General features: G+C 52.3%; 1 protein-coding gene across 1 annotated transcript; it reads left to right on the forward strand.

Moving 5' to 3' along the window:
* The first annotated feature begins 1,504 nt into the window (after nucleotides 1-1,504).
* Nucleotides 1,505-18,866, forward strand: LOC133354923 (carbohydrate sulfotransferase 8-like). The gene is made up of 5 exons (XM_061572112.1): nucleotides 1,505-1,591; nucleotides 5,865-6,943; nucleotides 12,183-12,906; nucleotides 15,955-16,060; nucleotides 17,056-18,866. The coding sequence occupies exons 2-5, from the start codon at nucleotides 6,838-6,840 to the stop codon at nucleotides 17,494-17,496; spliced, it is 1,377 nt and encodes a 458-aa protein (XP_061428096.1). The 5' UTR covers nucleotides 1,505-1,591; nucleotides 5,865-6,837; the 3' UTR covers nucleotides 17,497-18,866.
* The last annotated feature ends 1,183 nt before the right edge of the window (nucleotides 18,867-20,049 follow it).

Genomic DNA, 20,049 nt, shown 5'->3' on the forward strand with positions numbered 1-20,049 from the left:
CCACAACCCCCCACACCCCCCCCACACACCCCTCCCACACACCCTCCCCCCACACACCCCCCCCCGCCCCCCCCCCCCACACACTCTACCGCCCGCACCTCCTCCCGTGCAGAACGAGGCCGTCATCCAGCAGTGGATTGACAGACGGCTCCCGGATAATTACGATTACCATCCATCCTCCACCTCCACGTCCATCACGAACAACCCCACGCATTCCTTCACTTGCGGCATCACGCGCGCACGGACTATTTTCTTGGCGCGTGGCCAAATCCGCCAATGACCAAATCATCCCCGCACCGCCGTCCCATCGGGTCGGATCTCACAAAAGCTAAGCAGGTTGCGGGCTGGGGGGGTAGAGCCTGGTCGTCCTTATTCGGGTGGGTGACAGGAGCGCGTGGATGGACCAATGGGCGGTTTTACCGGCAGCTTTCGTGCGGTCTCAGCGAAGGGCAGTGCAGCAGAAATCCATCCGCTCATCAAACTCAGACAACCGCTCACCCACCCATCTGCTCACATTGCCCACTGATCACCACGCAGCTACCTTCCTGCCCCCCCCCCACCCCATCTACGCATTTACCCACTCACCTACCCACTTAGTCACTCACCTACCCACTCACACAATCGCTCACTCACCTACCCACTCACCCATCCACCACGCAGCTACCTCCCACCACCCAACTCCATCTACGCATTTGCCCACTCATCTACCCACTCAGTCACTCACCTACCCACTCACACAATCGCTCACTCACCTACCCACTCACCCATCCACCACGCAGCTACCTCCTCCCCCACCCCATCTACGCATTTACCCACTCACCTACCCACTCAGTCACTCACCTACCCACTCACCCATCCACCACGCAGCTACCTCCTCCCTCACCCCATCTACGCATTTACCCACTCACCTACCCACTCAGTCACTCACCTATCCACTCACACGATCGCTCATTCACCTACCCACTCACCCATCCACAACGCAAACACAACGATCCCCCGTATAGCCTTAATAGACTGCTGGGGCAAGTGCCGTTTTCAAGCATCTTTCACTCATTTACCTACCTACTCACCACTCGTCTAACCGCCCTCCCACTCACCCATCTGCCCTCCTACCCACTCACCCAATCGCTCATTCACCTACCCACTCACCCATCCACAACGCAAACACAACGATCCCCCGTATAGCCTTAATAGACGGCTGGGGCAAGTGCCGTTTTCAAGCACCTATCACTCATTTACCTACCTACTCACCACTCGTCTAACCACCCTCCCACTCACCCACCTGCCCTCCCACCCACCCACACACACACTCACCGACCCGCTCACCGACAGATCCACTCACCCTCTCATCCAATTGCTTCTGGCTCACCCCGCCCACCCACCCACTCATCTATTCACCACCCATCTATCCACTCCTCACCACACCCCATCCCCTCCCTCCCATCTTCTCAACCACTCATCCGCCCCGGGGCCGCCGGTTCAACTGGGTCTGGCTGCGGGACAGGATTCGTGAGAGAGAAGAGTCGGGGAGGGGGAGAGGAGAAGGGAGGAAGGCCGAGAGGGAGCTAAAGCGGCTCACACGTGAACACAGGTGAGCTGATAACACTCATCTTCTTGGTTATTTCGGTAAAGTCACGTAGAAGGGAAATAATAAAATAAAAAAAACATAATAAAATAATTCTCCCGACGTTTCGGCCACAACGCAAGCAGCCGTCCTCAGGTGAAGACCAGGTCTGTCGGGGAGACAGACCTGGTCATTCAGACGCTGTCTCCCCGACAGACCTGGTCTTCACCTGAGGACGGCTGCTTGCGTTGTGGCCGAAACGTCGTGAGAATTATTTTATTATGTTTTATTTTTATTATTTTATTATTTCCCTTCTACGTGACTTTACCGAAAGAACCAAGACAGATGAATCCCTGCAGTCACGAAAGCTTTAAGTCGAAATTTAAAAGGCAAGAACTATTATGTATATAGTTTAGTCCTTGTTCAGGGTCTACTCGTCGTTTCTTGGCTTGTCTCTTGTACTCATTCAATGGGGCGTCTCTTGTCACTGTCCAGCAATATCTTCTCGTACGTCGAGTACATGGAGGCTTCGTGTTTAACACGTGGCAGGCTTTCGCGACCAGTATTATTCATAGTAAAGTTTTTCGGGTTAGATTGCGTTATTATAAATGCGTCGAAAACCCTCCACCACTCGACACGGCCAATCAGTGTTTGAAGAGTGACTCCACAATATTTACAATTTGAGTAGTACGACGTTTCGCTGGTAATCACATCCAGCATCTTCGGGCGATTCGCCAGGCTAGTGAAGCCCTCCCACCTGCTCCCGGTTTTAAAGAGTGCAGGGTGACGTCATCATTATATACGGAGTAGTAGCTCTTGGAATCTCTCATTTACTTGATACAGCAAGCGTGCTGTGACTGTTCCACCTGAAGACGGAAGCTTGTGTTGCCTCCGAAACGTCGTGATTTTTATTTTATTTTACTTTTATTAATTTAAAATTTTTTACCTAGGTGACTTTACCGAAAAAAACCTAAGAATATGACGTCATCATTGCTGAACCCCATCACATTTTGAGATCAGAGGCGGAGGTGGTGGTGGGGGTATTGTAATTATGTAATAGATCAGTAATCAGCTACTGAGCATGTGACTCCTCGAAAAGGAATTGCAAATGTGTTGTGCATTACTTAATAATACGCTTCCAGGCTGCGCCAAGTCTGTCGCTATCAGAGCGGTTAAATTAATTAGTCTTGGCCAGTAATAATTAGTTTTGCATAACACTTCAACGTTATCAAAATCAATTGAGTGTCCTTGTTGTCTAAGCATGCTCTGCCACTGCCGACAGTTGTGTTCGAGATAATTTAATGTCCCTTTGGTGTTCTTTGAGTCCGTACAACACCAAATGCCGTGGCTATAATCTGACCCGCTCCTGAGCCCTCCCCTAGGTCGACTCGGCCTCAAACGAGCACGCGGTGACGATGTGTAAACATCGCTACCGGGGAGACAAAGGCGGCCGGGCATGGTACTGACCTCACCACACCATCGTGTGCCGAGCCGACCTTTATCGGTGATATTCGCCAACAGCACTTGCCCCTTAAGACTATACGGGGTATCTTTGTCTTCGTGTGCGCGTGTGACACTTGACACACACACACGTGGACACACACAACAAAGACAAAGATCCCCCATATAGCCTTAACAGACTGTAGGGGCAAGTGCTGTTAGCGAGTACCTATGAAGGCCGGAACGGCACACGAGGGGATGGGTGGCCAGCACCACGCCCGATCGCCTTTGTCTCCCCAGTGACGATGTTTACTACACACCGCACCGGGTACTAATTTTAGTCTGAGTCGACCTAGGGGAGGCCCAGGACCGGTTCAGATAATCGTCACCACCGGTGTTAACCGTGAGTGGGAATCGAACTCGGGTCGCCAGGTTCATAGCGCAGCGCGCTAACCGCTACACTACCGCTCCCCACCGTGGACACACACACACACGTGTCCACACACAGACACTTGGCACACACACGTGTACACACACATGTACACACGTGGGCGTCTGTGTTGGTTCAGGGGCTCTGGTTAGGGTATCGGGTTTGCCAAATGTTCCCAACAAGGATGACCCTGTACAACCAGGTGGATTAAATATGCCCGGGTGGCAAGCGGCCAATGGCTCACTATTCAGCTCCGTATACACTCTCAATGTTCACAATGGCCAGCCTGTGTGTGTGTTTGTGTGTGAGAGAGAGAGAGACGCAGAGACAGCGAGAGCGAAAGAGAGAAATGGAGAGAGAGACACAGTTGGAGAGTGGTCTCAAAATATCGCTCTTCAAGAGGAGCGGAATTTCGCGCGCGATTGCGAAGTTTGGCCGACAATTTCAACATCGGCGGCAGACGATATCGATATTGTCTTTCGCGAACCTACTTGCTCTACTGCGACTGCATAGATCTGTCGTGGTGGTGTGCCCTGACGATGACGTTGATGGCGATGTATGAAAGCCAAATGGAATTCACGAGAGAGCCACAAAACGCACGCCCGTGAAAGGTTCCCCGAAATACTCGGTCGTGTTAATTCTAGACTTGAAGCTTTCGTGACTGCAAGGATTCATACTCTTAGGTTTTTTCGGTAAAGTCACGTAGGTGAAAAATGAAATTAAAAGTTAATAAATGTAATAATAGAAATAAAATAAAATAATAAATCACGACGTTTCGGAGGCAACACAAGTCTCCGTCATCAGGTGGGACCGTCACAGCTAAAATTACTGCATCGAGTGAGGAAAATTCGAAAAGACCAGCCCTTAAATACAAGTTAAGGGGGGAGGGGCTTATCTGAATGTGGTAACCAGGGAATGGAACATGGGGGTGGTGGGTGGGGCTACAAGAGAAATTGTTCAACGTCGACCTGTGCAAGACAACAATCGGTGTACCTCGACCTAAACCGATGTTGGTTGCCTCCAAAACGTCGTGATTTATTATTTTATTTTCATTATTACTTTTACTCGGACGTGTTCCCAGGTTGAGGTCTCCCGCCCTGAAGATTCTGGGGTCACGACCTCCTTGAATTCAGTGGTGCAGTAACGACGTTATCAGCTCAGGGGGGGATGCGGTAAGCGGGTCAGGTGTGGGGGCCCACAGTAATTGATTAGTCTTGCACGGTGGCACCTGGAGGCGATGGTTTTCTATCGCGGCATCTCTTGCCCTGATCGCATCGTCCGTCACTACGTTTCACGGTGTCGAACATTTAACGCTGTAGGGTGGCGCTCCGTCTTCGTAAGATGCAGCCACTGAACAGTTCCGTAGTGGTTAGCTCTTATTCGTTGGTTCTTGCGGTAAAGTCACGTAGATATAAACATAAAAATAAAGTGAATAAAAATTGGAAAATTAAAAAATACTGTAGGCTGGTTCTTAATCGGAGTGAGTGTACTGGCAGTCTATAGTGTAGACTGTAGCCTAGTTATTACATTTGGTGAGTGTACTGGCAGTCTATAATGTAGACTGTAGCCTAGTTATTAAGTTTGGTGAGTGTACTGGCAGTCTATAATGTAGACTGTAACCTGGTTATTACGTTTGATGAGTGTACTGGCAGTCTATAATGTAGACTGTAAGCTGGTTATTACGTTAGGTGAGTGTACTGGCAGTCTATAATGTAGACTGCAACCTGGTTATTACGTTTGGTGAGTGTACTGGCAGTCTATAATGTTACCTCGTTGCAATGTTACGTTATTTCTCTACTTAAATTTAATTAAAACGCGGCACGTAAACGAAAACACTGGTATGTATGGGTACCTGGGGGGACGTATGGATATCTGGGTGGTATGTGCATGCATATGCCAGCCATCTCAGTCAACCCATGGCACCTCGGTCTGTCCCGTGCCCTCCTGCCAGAGAGCCTTCGACACTGTGGCCTCAACGTGCACCTAGCCTGGCACAAGCGCCGTGGTGACGTCACCGCCACTTAGTGGCGAATAGCAGCTGTTGTTATGCTCTGTGCGTGTCTTCGTCTTTACACGTGGGGAGCGGTGGTGCAGCGGTTAGCGCTACGCTGCGTTACGAACCCGGCGACCCTAATTCGATTCCCGCTCACGGCCACCAACGCCGGTGACGATTATCTGACCCGCTCCTGGGTCTCCCCTAGGTCGACTCGGCCTTAAACGAGTACCTTGTAAGGTGTGCAAACATCGCCACTAGGGAGACAAAGGCGGCCGGGCGTGGTGCTGGCCACCCACGCCTCTCGATTGCCGTGCCGGCTTTCATCGGGGGACTCGTTGACAGCACTTGCCCCTAGAGTCTGCTGAAGGCTATACGGGGGATCTTTGTCTTTGGTGCGTAACCCGAGACCCCGATTCGTGTGGCTTTATTTGCAGGCTCGGGATTTGATGTGTCCGCTCTTGACGATCACCACGGTCTCTTCGCTCACCTAAACTCACCACTCACTCACCACGTCGCTCGCCTAATCTCACCACTCACCAACGCAGCTCACACTCACCAAACAAACTCTCACCGCCCCATTGTCCTAATATCGCCAACCACTCACTCACTCAACACGCCGCTTAACTCGTACCATCCCTTCGCAGTTCACAGCTCACGTAACCTCGCCACACACGCTGACACTACCACCAACAGCACCATCATCTTACCACATCACCAGCATCATCAGCACTACTACCAACAGCACCGGCATCTTTCCTCACTATCAGCATCATCAGCACTACCACCAACAGCACTACCACCAACACCACCATCATCATCATCAGCACTACCACCAACCTCACCATCACCACCACCACCATCATCATCATTATCAGCACTACCACCAACAGGACCATCTTACCTCACCACCATCACCACCATCACCACCATCATCACCATCATCAGCACTACCACCAACAGCAACAACATCTTACCTCACCATCATCACCATCATCACCACCATCACCATCATCAGCACTACCACCAACCTCCCCACCATCACCACCATCACCGCCATCAGCACACCACCAACCTCACCACCATCACCACCATCAACACTACCACCAACCTCACCACCATCACCACCATCACCACCATCACCACCAGGGTAACCTCACCATCACCACCATCACCACCATCACCAATCGTCACGCTACCATCACCACCATCACCATCAGCACTACCACCAACCTCACCATCACTACCATCACCACCATCACCACCATCAGCACTACCACCAACCTCACCACCACCACCATCACCACCATCACCACCACCACCACCATCATCACCATCACCACCATCACCACCATCAGCACCACCACCATCACCACCACCATCACCACCACCACCACCGTCGTCATCGCCATGACCCGCCGTCGCGGCCTCTGCGCCCTCCCGCGGCCTCGCGCGCGCCTCCTGTGGCTGCTCGCGCTCGGGGCCGGCGCGAGCCTCATCTACCTGCAGTGCACAGGTGAGGTGGGGGGAGGGGCTGCGGGGGAGAGGGGGAGGGGCTGGGGGGGGGAGGGGGAGGGGCTGGGGGGAGAGGAGGAGAGGCTGGGGGGGAGAGGGGGAGGGGCTGGGGGGAGAGAGGGAGGGGCTGAGGGGGAGGGGCTGAGAGGGGAGGGGCTGGGGGGAGAGTGGGAGGGGCTAGGGGGGAGAGAGGGAGGGGCTGAGGGGGAGAGAGGGAGGGGCTGAGGGGGGAGGGGCTAGGAGGGAGAGAGGGAGGGGCTGAGGGGGAAAGAGGGAGGGGCTGAGGGGGGAGGGGCTGGGGGGTAGAGGGGGAGGGGCTGAGGGGAGAGTGGGAGGGGTAGAGGAGGGGGAGAGTGGGAGGGGCTGATAGGTGAGTGGGAGGGGCTGGCCATTTGTGAAAAAGAGCTTTATAGCTCATCGGATTTCTCCAGTAGAAATAAATATTCTGATTCTGGCTGACGGGAAGTATGGCAGGGGCTGAAGGGGAGGGGGAAAGTCAGGTGTGTCTGATGGGAAGGTGAGGGGGTGACGGGAGGTGAGGTGACGGGGGTGAGAGGGAGGGTGTGAAGGGGGGGGGGGTGATGGTCATGGGGAAGAAATTGCGATGTGGGGGTAAGGGGCCGTCCATAAATGACGTCACGCGATTTTGGACGATTTTTGACCCTCCCCCCTTCGTCACACGACGTCACAAAAAGTTAGACCCCCCCTCAAATATGACGTCACAAAGCTCTGCCCCCCCCCAAATAAAACATGCTTCAAATCGCTTTAAACTATTGTCATTGTAGTGCGTATTTAATGTGGCGCTGCACTCTGATGTTGTAGGAGAAAACATTTATAAAAAAGTCGATTTAATTAAGTAGAACGTGTTGTCTATATGTATTTAAAATTGCGCATTTTGATGTGACGTCACATTTCTCACCCCCCCCCCCACCCCTCGTCACACAACGTCACAAATGTCTGACCCTCCCCCCCGCCCAGGTGCGTGACGTCATTTATGGACGGCCCCTAAATTGAGGGGGTGGTGAGGGTGATGGGTGGGTAAGCGACACGATCTGGAGGGTAGTGCCAAGTGTTCATAGTCGGGGGCGATGCCGCCAGTTCTGTGATGGATTACCAAACTAAACTAAACTATTTTTATGTTACCAGATATGGCTCGCTGAGCTATAGAGCTATTTGTCAGATGCGATAATAACCATAAATAACAGCTCAACGAAGTGCTTTATCGCATGTTGATTATAAACGTGGAGGGAGGAAAGCGGAGGACCCAGAGAAAAAACAATCCACGCTGCCAGAGAAAGGCAGACTCCACACACACAGGCGGCGTCAGGGTCAGGATCGAACCCACGACCTCCTGTACACCAGGCGAGGTAGTTAACATCTCCTAGCCACCGTGATGATGATGAGAGAGAGAGACACCGCAAACTCCAAATATACAGCAGCAGGCGTCAGGGTCGGGGTCGGGATAAAACCCCACGGCCTCCTGTACACCAGGCGAGGTAGTTAACATCTCCCAGCCACCAGCGTCGTCGATTCCCGCTCACGGCCACCAACACCAGTGACGATTATCTGAACCGGTCCTGGGCATCCCCCAGGTCGACTCAACCTCAAATGAGTACCTGGTGCATTGCTTGAAAATTTTCCACTAGGGAGATAAAGGCGGCCAGGCGTGGTGCTGGTCACCCACCCCCTCGTGTACCGTTCCGGCCATTCATAGGTGCTCGCTAACAGCACTTGCCCAAAACCTATTTCGAGGCTATACGGGGGATCTTTGTCTTTGTTTTCTATAAATGCTGCAGTATCGACAAGTATTTTATTGGCTATAGCACATCGAGTTCTCCACTGTTGAAGCAATATCACTATCAATGCGGGCACGTTGTAAACACAACCCTGGACATGAGCCACGCACAAAGACAAAGGTGCTCCCTCCCCGCCAGCCACGAGTATAGCCTTCACACGTTGTTGGGGCAAGTGCGGCGATGAAAGCCAGCACGGCACACACACACCCACAATGGGGTGTTGTGGCCAGAGGCGCCACTCACAACCGTCTTTGTTTCCCCAGTGCTGATCTATTCCGCACCAGGTACTCGTCAGGTGCTCATTTAACGCTGAGCAGACCTAGGGGGTAAACCCCAGGGGTGGCTTTAGTTATTCGCCACTGTTTTTGGCCGTGAGCTGGAATCGAACTCGGGTGTTGTTGTTCGTATTGCGGTGCGCCAACCACCGTACCACCGCTCCCCACGAACCCCATACACTGGTACACCAATGGTACACGTGGGCATGCGAGCGTGATTTTCCAGGGGGATTGCAAAATCCTATTAGAGGAGATTACAAACACTACAGCGGCGATCCAGCGCCCCGTTGCATCACCGTCAGCTGATGATACATCACGATGATGATGATCATCAGCTGCAACAACACTGCCGTACCAGTATCAGAATGTTCCAGATCATCAGCAGCAGCAGCAGCGGCAACACGAAGAGCAGCTTGAGCTACATCATCAGCAGCAGCAACAGCATAATCATCATCAGCTAAACCACTGCGCCACCGCTCCCCACGAACCCCACACGCGCTGATGCACGTGCGCACGTGGGCGTGATTTGAGAGGAGATTGCAAAACCCCTCCAATCCTCGACGAAGCGCCACCGTCATTACATTTATAGCTGCCTGTTATTAAATGCGACCTTGCAACTCGGCAACAAAGACATGTTAGAATGTGCGCGCGCGCGCGTGTGTGTGTTCTAAGTAGCGTATGTGTTCAATTGTCTAGTAGCGTATGTGTTCAATACACACACACACACACGTGCGCGCGCGTGTGTTTGTGTGTTCTAGTGGAGAGCGGCGGTGTAACGGTTAGCGCGCTGCGCTACGAACCTGGCGACCCGAGTTCGATTCAAGCTCAGGGCAAACACCCAGTGGCGATTATCTGAACCGGTCATGGGCCTCCCCAAGGTCGACTCAGCCTCAAATGAGTACCTGGTGCGGTGTGTATACATCGCCACGAGGGAGAAAATGCGGCCGGGCGTGGTGATGGCCACCCACCCCTCTCGTGTGCCGTGGTGGCCTTCATCGGGGCTCGCTAACAGCACTTGCCCCAGCAGTCTGTTAAGGCTATACGGGGGATCTTTGTATTTGTCTTTGTTCTGGTAGCGTATGTGTTCAATTGTCTGGGTGCATGCGCGTGTGTGTGTGTGTGTGTTCTGGTCGTGCAGTGTGTAAACATGGTCTTCATATGTGCTTGCTAACAGCACTTGCCCCAACAGTCTGATGCAGCTATACGGGGCATCATTGTCTTTGTGGTTGTGAATGTTGATAACCACGTTATTTCTGCTGATGATCTGGTAACTGCTGTCCATTCTAAGAAATTGGAGACTCTACTGTTGAGCCTGGAGAGTGCCACTAAGAGATGGGGCCTTACCATCAGCCCCACCGAAACAAAGCACCACCATCATCAAATACTCTACCTCTCAACTCCCCATGGGTGATGGGCCAGTTGTGGAGAAAGTAGAAGCGTTCCCATGCCTGGGCAGTTCCGGTTTGACAGCAGAGGTCTCACTCCAAATCAGTCGGGCAGCATTATATTTTCGTCGGCTGCGTAACGCTGCTGTGTGGAAGCTACCTGGCCTGTCGCTCCACACGAAGCTTCGGGTCTTCTCGGCCACAGTCTCTACGCTTGCGACACGTGGACCCCTGTTACAGAAACATCTGCGCCGATTTGAAACGTTCAGGCTGGCCTGGTCTACGATCCATCCTGGCTTTAACCAGACTGAATTGCAGTGGGAGAAGCTCGCAGATGATTGAGAGATCTGGACGGTCCCCATCCAGTGCCGAATGAAGCTAATGCGGGGTCTGTAGCATATGTTATAAAGGGGCCCTAAATACATAAAACCACGTCAATATTAAAACACATTTTTTACTTGCATAGTAAAGTAATTGTATGTTTTAATTTGCTATACAGCCAGAAAATACGACAAATCGCGAACCTTAAACACCCAGTCGTTTATAAAAGTTGAAGGCGGTATAGTACTATAGTAATAGAGCAAGTGCACTGAACCGGAATTGATAGCTTGATATGCAAATTCCTTTGTCAAGGCGCCCATCCTCCCCTAAGGTAGCTTAAATATACGCTGCCAAGCTTGGTGGTGTTCATTCAGACGCTGTCTTTCCGACAGATCTGTTCTTCACCTGATGACGGCTGCTTGCGTTGTGGCCGAAACGTCGTGAGAATTGTATTTTATTATGTTTTATTTTTATTACTTTATTATTTCCCTTCTACGTGACTTTACCGAAAGAACCAAGAAGAGCTTGAAAGCATTTAACGCGGGGCCCTTGAAAGTGCGGGTCCCGTAGCTACTACATATGTAGTAGCTACATATGTAGTAGCTACATATGTAGTAGCTACATATGTAGTAGCTACATATGTAGTAGCTACATATGTAGTAGCTACATATGTAGTAGCTACATATGTAGTAGCTACATATGTAGTAGCTACATATGTAGTAGCTACATATGTAGTAGCTACTATATACATGTAGATACTTTTGCTACTCGGATCATCCGGCAGGCGAGGGCTGCGTCGGCTGGGCCATGGAGCCCGCATGCTCAGCCACCGCATGGCCAAGCAGCTTCTGTTTGGCGGGATAGAGTGGGTGGGGGGGGTGTCACCATCGCTATCTCTATCATCATCATCATCATCGTCGTTACAATTATCATCGAAATATAAAGATCCTCCGTATAGCCTTACCGTACTGTCAGGGCAAGTGCTGTTGGGAAGAGCGTCTATGAAGGCCTGGACGGCACACGAGGGGGTGGGCGGCCAGCACCACGCCCGGCCGTCTTTGTCTCCCTCGTGGCGATGTTTTCACACTGCACCAGGTACTCATTTGAGGCTGAGTCGACCTAGGGGTGGCCTACAACCGGTTAAGATAATCGTCATCGGTTTTGGCCGTGAGCGGGAATCGAACTCGAGTCGCCGGGTTTGTAGCGCAGCGTGCAAACCGCTACAACGCCTGCTCCCCACTAATTATTCATCCTCATCACCAGCAACCACCATCCTCAATCATTATCATCATCATTGTCGTCACCATCATCGTCACCGTCATCATGACGACCGTTCTCATAATCGTCGCCATCATCCACATGATTGTTATCATCATCATCATCAGCATCCTAAATAATAATACAAATCATCGTCATCATCATCATCCTAATCAGCATCGTTCCCTGTGCGTGGCTCACCACAGGTTCCCATCTCTCGGCTGTGGATTCCACTGCTGAACTCGAGGCGAGGGCTGCAGAGGTGGACTCTGGGGGTGTCCAGGATCATCAGCCGGTGATACATCATGGTCATCATCATCATCATCAGCAGCTGCTGCAACAGCAGCAGCAGTATCATCATTATCAGCAGCAGCAGCAACAGCAGCTGCTACACCACCAGCAGCGGGACTTTCAGAAGCAGCGGAAACAGCAAGAACAGATTCAGCAGCAGCAGCAGCAACATCAGCATCAGCAACGACATCAACAGCAGCAGCAGGACACTCAAGATCAGAGGCCGCAGCAACAGCAACAACATCATGATCAGCAGTATCCTCATCATCAGCAGCAGCACCAGCTGCAGCAGTATAACCATCCTGAGCAGGAGACCCAGGAGGAGAGGCTGGCGCTCCTTCACGAAGCCTGCTCTAGGTTCTCGTTGAAGCCAAACGTCGCTCTTGCACGACCACCATCCTCCTCCTCCTCCTACATCTTTCACCTGCCCCCACGGTCCGTCGCGTCGCGCATCTTCGTGAGCGACCGCCTGTCGCTGCTCTACTGCGAGGTGCCCAAGGCGGGCTGCACCAACTGGAAGAGGCTCCTGATGGTGTTGGAGGGTCGTCATCCCGGCCCCCCGGAGGTCATCTCGAGGGAGGAGGCTCACTCGAGCGGAGCGCTGGTGCGCCTCGATTCTCTCGAGCCGAGCGAGCAAAGGTTTGGGATGAGCAGCGGCTCGTTGGTTCGTGGATGTGTTCTTGAGCGCTGTTTGGTGCAAAAGATGCAATTCAAAGTGCTGCACAGGTCAAATAAAACATTGTTAAATGACTAAACGGCAAGAGAAATTATAGCAATTTCCAGACTTCAGGTGGACGGAAGCTTGTGTTGCCTCCGAAACGTCGTGATTTTTATTTTTATTTTATTTGACTTTTATTAATTTTAATTGTAAATTTTTACCTACGTGACTTTACCGAAAAAACCTAAGAATAAAAAAACAAAGACGCGTTATGATAAATTGTTAGCAAAGGCATGTTCAAAAAAGAAAATCAACACTATAAAACAATCTTCAGTAAAATCAAGTTAAAAAAGGTACGTCTTTATATTCAACTTCAAATGGCTTCACGATTGCGAGGCGCTGAGGAGGGTCCCCTGGCAGGCTGGTCCCCAGACGAGGACTGCCCAAGCTGCAGGCCGCCGTCTCCGTGAGTTTTGGTCCTGGCCCTTGGAGCGACTAAAAGACCGGAACCAGCGGCTCTGAGGGATCTTGTTAGTTCATATCTTAAAAGCGGGTTGTGTGCATGTTGAACCTCTTTCGCGCCGTACGGATCCAACCGTGATAATCGGAGGTTCGGGGGTGGAGGACAACAAGCTAAACACAAAAAAGCAGCTTTAAAGGAATTCGTTTTCCAATCATGGATTTAAAAGTGCATTGTTGATGGGACGTCACGGTGGCTAGGAGATGTTAACTCCCTCGCCTGGTATGGAGGAGGTCGTGGGTTCGATCCCGACCCTGATGCCTGCTGTATATTTGGAGTTTGTGTGTCTCTCTCTCTCATCATCACCACGGTGGCTAGGAGATGTTAACTATCTCGCCTGGTCTGCAAGAGGTCGAGGGTTCAATCCCGACCCTGACGCATGCTGCTATATATTTGGAGTTTGTGTGTCTCTCTCATTATCATCACGGTGGCTATGAGATGTTAACTATCTCGCCTGGTATGCAGGAGGTCGTGGGTTCGATCCCGACCCTGACGCCTGTTGTATATTTGGAGTTTGCGTTGTCTCTCTCTTTCATCATCACGGTGGCTATGAGATGTTAACTACCTCGCCTGGTATTTAGGAGGTCATGGGTTCGATCCCGACCCTGACGCCTGCTGTGTATTTGTAGTTTGCGTGTCTCTCTCATCACCATCACGGTGGCTAAGATATGTTAACTACCTCGCCTGGTCTATAGGAGGTCGTGAGTTCGATCCCGACCCTGACGCCTGCTGCTGCATATTTGTAGTTTGCGTGTCTCTCTCTCTCTCATCATCATCACGGTGGCTAGGAGATGTTAACTACCTCGCTTGGTCTTTAGGAGGTCGTGGGTTCGATCCCGACCCTGACACCTGCTGCTGTATATTTGGAGTTTGTGGTGTCTCTTTCTTGTGTGGTCGCGTGGATTTTTCTCCAGGTCCTCTGGTTTTCCCCTCCACATTTAGAATAAAAATCACGCGTTTAGAGTATTTGACTGCTATAAATGTCCACGTGATCATGGTAAGCCACTTCGTTGAGCTATCATTTGTAGACAGGTCGCATCTGAAAAAGAGCTACATAGCTCAGCGGACGTTAAAATAAAATTAGTTTAGCTTTTTAGTTTTTCATTTCAGTCTCTCTGTGAGTGGTCCTTACTCGTCCCCTCTCTCGTCGAGCGCAATAGGAGAATACTGATCGAAAGCGGCACGTTAATAGTTTTAATTACTATGATTACATCCTACTCTTGCACATTATTAAAAAAAAGTTTTGCTGGCTGGCCGACCTCCTGCGTTGGAGGGATGGACGTACGGACGGTGGGTCACGCCCAAAGGACGTGTGGCCTCATGGTTAACATCATTTGACGAGAACTGGCGCATTCCACCATCACTTGCACCTCCCATTAGCACGGGTGGATACGTACGGTGCGAAATAAGTTCAACATACATACACCACTGCCCATAGACTCAGCACTGCCCATAGACTCAACACTGCCCATAGACTCAACACTGCCCATAGACTCAACACTGCCCATAGACTCAACACTGCCCATAGACTCAACACTGCCCATAGACTCAACACTGCCCATAGACTCAACACTGCCCATAGACTCAACACTGCCCATAGACTCAACACTGCCCATAGACTCAACACTGCCCATAGACTCAACACTGCCCATAGACTCAACACTGCCCAAAGACTCAACACTGCCCATAGACTCAACACTGCCCATAGACTCAACACTGCCCATAGACTCAACACTGCCCATAGACTCAACACTGCCCATAGACTCAACACTGCCCATAGACTCAACACTGCCCATAGACTCAACACTGCCCATAGACTCAACACTGCCCATAGACTCAACACTGCCCAAAGACTCAACACTGCCCAAAGACTCAACACTGCTTATATACTCAACACTGCCCATAGACCCAACACTGCGTTTATACTCAACACTGCTTATAGACTCAACACTGCCCATAGACTCAACACTGCCCATAGACTCAACACTGCCCAAAGACTCAACACTGCCCATAGACTCAACACTGCCCATAGACCCAACACTGCGTTTAGACTCAACACTGCCCATAGACTCAACACTGCCCATAGACTCAACACTGCCCATAGACTCAACACTGCCCATAGACTCAACACTGCCCAAAGACTCAACACTGCCCATAGACTCAACACTGCCCATAGACCCAACACTGCGTTTAGACTCAACACTGCCCATAGACTCAACACTGCCCATAGACCCAACACTGCGTTTAGACTCAACACTGCCCAAAACCTCAGCACTGCCCACAAACTCAACACTCCGCACCTCCGATTAGCACGGGTGGCTACGTACGGTGCGAAAGAAGTTCAACATTCATGCATACACCACTGTACAGAGACTCAATACTGCCCATAGACTCACCACTCCTCACTTACGATTAGCACGGTCCGCTACGTACCGTTGCGAAAGAAGGCCAACATACTTACGTACAGGTGGTGCGAGCTGGCTATTGCAGGGTTGCGGCTTTACCGCAGGTGGAGGCTGCAGAACTACACGAACGTGCTGTTCGTGCGCGAGCCGATGGAGCGACTCGTGTCCGCCTTCCGCGATAAACTTCAGCGACCCAACCCCTACTACCAGGTACGAGTGTCAGTGTGTGTCAGTGTGTGTGTGTCAGTGTGTGTGTGTGTTAGTGTGTGTATCAGTGTCATCTCGGTTATCTCGGTCAGTTGACCCGTGGCAATTGGGTCTGCCCCGTGACCTCCTGCCAGCGGGCGTTCGACACTTCACGTGGCAGCCTCAAGGTGCACTTGGCCTGGCACAAGCGTCGTGGTGACGTCACCGCCACTTAGTGGCGAATGGCGGTTGTTGTTGTTGTGTGTCAGCGTGTGTGTGTCAGCGAATCCTGGCGACCCGAGTTCGATTCCAGCTCACAGCCAAAATCAGTAATGATTATCAAAGATAAAGATCCGCCGTATAGCCTTGGCAGACTGTTGGGGCAAGTGCCGTTAGCGAGTGACGTCGCCACGGCGCTTGTGCCAGGCCATGTGCACGTTTCAGGCCACGTGGAGTGTCGAACGCCCGCTGGCAGGAGGTCACGGGACAGACCCAGCAGGTGCCACGGGTCGACCGACTGGCCGATCCACCACCTGTGCCCCCTACACAGACAATGATCCCCTGTATAGCATTGACAGAATGTAGGGGCAAGTGCTTTTAGCGAGCATCTACGAAGGCCGGAACGGTACACGAGGGGGTGGGTGGCCAGTACCACGCCCGACCGCCTTTGTCTCCCCAGTGGCGATGTTTACACGTCGCACCAGGTACTCATTTGAGGCTGAGTCGACCTAGGGGGAGGCCCAGGACCGAGTTCAGATAATCTTCCCCTACACAACAACAACAACCGCCATTCTCCACTAAGTGGCGGTGACGTCACCACGACGCTTGTGCCAGGCCATGTGCACCTTGAGGCTACCACGTGAAGTGTCGAACGCCCGCTGGCACGAGGTCACGGGGCAGACCCAGCAGGTGCCACGGGTCGACTGACCGAGATGACCAACAGACACGCAGACACACGCACGCGCGTGCCCTCACTTCACCCCCCCCTACTTCCACCTCTCTCACCCCCCCCCCCCCAGTCCACCGTCGGCCGCTCCATCATCTCGCGCTACCGCCGGAACGCAAGCGCCGAGTCCCTGCGCACGGGACGCGACGTCACCTTCGGCGAGTTTGCGCGCTTCCTCCTCGACCCGCTGCGCCCGCCCGGCTCCGACGACCCCCACTGGGAGGCTGCTCACCGCCTCTGCCTGCCCTGCGCCCTCCCCTACGGCTTCGTGGGCAAGCTGGAGAGCTCGCCGCAAGACTCGGACGTCCTCCTCCGCCGGGCTGGGGCGCCGCGCGGGCTCGCGTACCCGCAGGCCGCGAGGGGCCGTGGCGGTGGCCGTGGCCGTGAGTCGTCGGTGTCGCTCGCTGTGCAGTACCTGTCGCGGCTGAGCGCGGCCACTCGGCGCGCCCTCTACGCCGCCTACTACCGCGACTACGCCTTGTTCGGGTACCCGAGGCCGGCCGCTGTGCGGTGACGATTTGTGTCGGCGGTGCTGCTGGCGGTGGCGCTGCGGCAGAGGTCGCAATCGGGTACCCGATACCCGTACCCGACCCGATACCCTGGTGCAGCCGGGTACGGGTACGGGTAGGCCGTGAGTTACTGGTGAGTCACCGTTTGTCACTCATTTCCCAACGTCTTGTCTCTTCTCACAATTCAAGATCCTAGAATCAACCCACCCGCACCTGCAACATGGCTTCATCCCAGAGGTCGCAATCGGATACCCGTACCTGTACCCTACCCGATACCCGGCCGGGTACGGATAGCCGGGTATCGGGCCAGGAACGGGTAGCCGGGTATCGGGCAGGGTACGGGTTCCCGATTGCGACCCTGGTGTGGCCGGGTTCGGGTAAGGAATCAAAACCCGTTTGCGACCTCTGCGCTGCGGTCACGGCCGCTGACACCGGTGACGAATTATCTGCACCGGTCCTGGGCCTCTTCCCCCCCCCCTAGGAAGACTCTGGTGCGGTGTGTAAATATCGCCGCTGGGGAGACAAAGGCGGCCGGGCGTGGTGTTGGCCACCCCACCTCCTCGTGTGCCGTGCAGGCCTTCATAGGTTGCTGCTCACTAACAGCACTTGCCTCAACAGTCTGTTGAGGCTATACGGGGGATCTTTGTCTTTGGTGGTGGTGGTGGTGGTGTGACGGCCAGGGCGTTTGGTTGAATGAGTGGTTTCTCATTCGGTATGGCGAATACAAAACATATCATCCGTACCGTGAATGCCACGTGTTGGCTCGGGTCAAATACGGCAGTGGAAAATGCCGTGTTATCGATTGACTAGTCTCTAACGGAGGACTCTATAGACGAGGGGTCGGCAAATAAAATAACAACATACTCTTTGGTTCTTTCGGTAAAGTCACGTAGATAGAAAATTAATAGATCACGACGTTTCGATCGCAACACAAGCAACCGTCATCAGGTGAGACCAACACAGAGAACAGGTTGAACAACTAAATATGTCACGCGTGCCAATACGAGACAGTGGTGGTCCTTCATTAATAACGATCACGCAGCGGCCCTTAATGAGCCGCACGGACCTCCAGAGCCGCAGATTGCCGACCCCTGCCCATGGTAAACTGGACTTCCATGGTGAACTGGACTTCCATGGTGAACTGGACTTCCATGGTGAACTGGACTTCTATGGTGAACTGGACTTCTATGGTGAACTGGACTTCCATGGTGAACTGGACTGCCATGGTAAACTGGACTTCCATGGTGAACTGGACTTCCATGGTGAACTGGACTTCCATGGTGAACTGGACTTCTATGGTGAACTGGACTTCCATGGTGAACTGGACTTCCATGGTGAACTGGACTTCCATGGTGAACTGGACTTCCATGGTGAACTGGACTTCTATGGTGAACTGGACTTCCATGGTGAACTGGACTTCCATGGTGAACTGGACTTCTATGGTGAACATGGTGAACTGGACTTCCATGTTGAGCTGGACTTCCATGGTGAACTGGACGTCCATGGTGAACTGGACTTCTCATGGTGATCTGGACTTCTATGGTGAACTGGACTTCCATGGTGAACTGGACTTCCATGGGAACTGGACTTCCATGGTGAACTGGACTTCCATGGTGAACTGGACTTCCATGGTGAACTGGACTTCTATGGTGAAACTGGACTTCCATGGTGAACTGGACTTCTATGGTGAACTGGACTTCCCATGGTGAACTGGACTTCCATGGTGAACTGGACTTCCATGGTGAACTGGACTTCTATGGTGAACTGGACTTCCATGGTGAACTGGACTTCCATGGTGAACTGGACTTCTATGGTGAACTGGACTTCCATGGTGAACTGGACTTCCATGGTGAACTGGACTTCCATGGTGAACTGGACTTCCATGGTGAACTGGACTTCCATGGTGAACTGGACTTCCATGGTGAACTGGAGTTCCATGGTGAACTGGACTTCTATGGTGAACTGGACTTCCATGGTGAACTGGACTTCTATGGTGAACTGGACTCCCATGGTAAACTGGACTTCCATGGTGAACTGGACTTCCATGGTGAACTGAACTTCCATGGTGAACTGGACTCCCATGGTGAACTGGAGTGGCCTGGTAAAATGTACTTCTATGGTGAACTGGAGTCCCACGGTAAACTGGACTTACATGGTGAACTGGACTCCCATGGTGAACTGGACTCCCATGGTGAACTCGACTTCCATGGTAAACTGGACTCACACAGTAAACTGGAGTCCCATAGTGAACTGAACTCCCATGGTGAACTGAACTTCCATGGTCAGGGATCGGCAACCAACGTAACAAGAAGAGCCACTTTTTTTTCGAATTTCAAGATCCGCGTGTGGATCCGAAGCCGTGTAGGTTGCCGAACCCTGCCCATAGACAGACCCAGTCGCTGGTGGAGCCGTAGACTCCTCTCTGTAGCCGCAGAGGTGAATTCATCCTTGCCAAGGAGTCATATTTGCTAATCATTACGGGGTTCTGATTTGGGAATGCAATTGCTTCATCGATTGTCTTCGTGCGTGCCAAAGTTGCTTATCCACTATAACACAAC

The sequence above is a fragment of the Lethenteron reissneri genome, chromosome 49, assembly GCF_015708825.2.
Source record: "Lethenteron reissneri isolate LAM-NWPU_2019-01 chromosome 49, ASM1570882v1, whole genome shotgun sequence".
Taxonomy (NCBI): Eukaryota; Metazoa; Chordata; class Hyperoartia; order Petromyzontiformes; family Petromyzontidae; genus Lethenteron; species Lethenteron reissneri.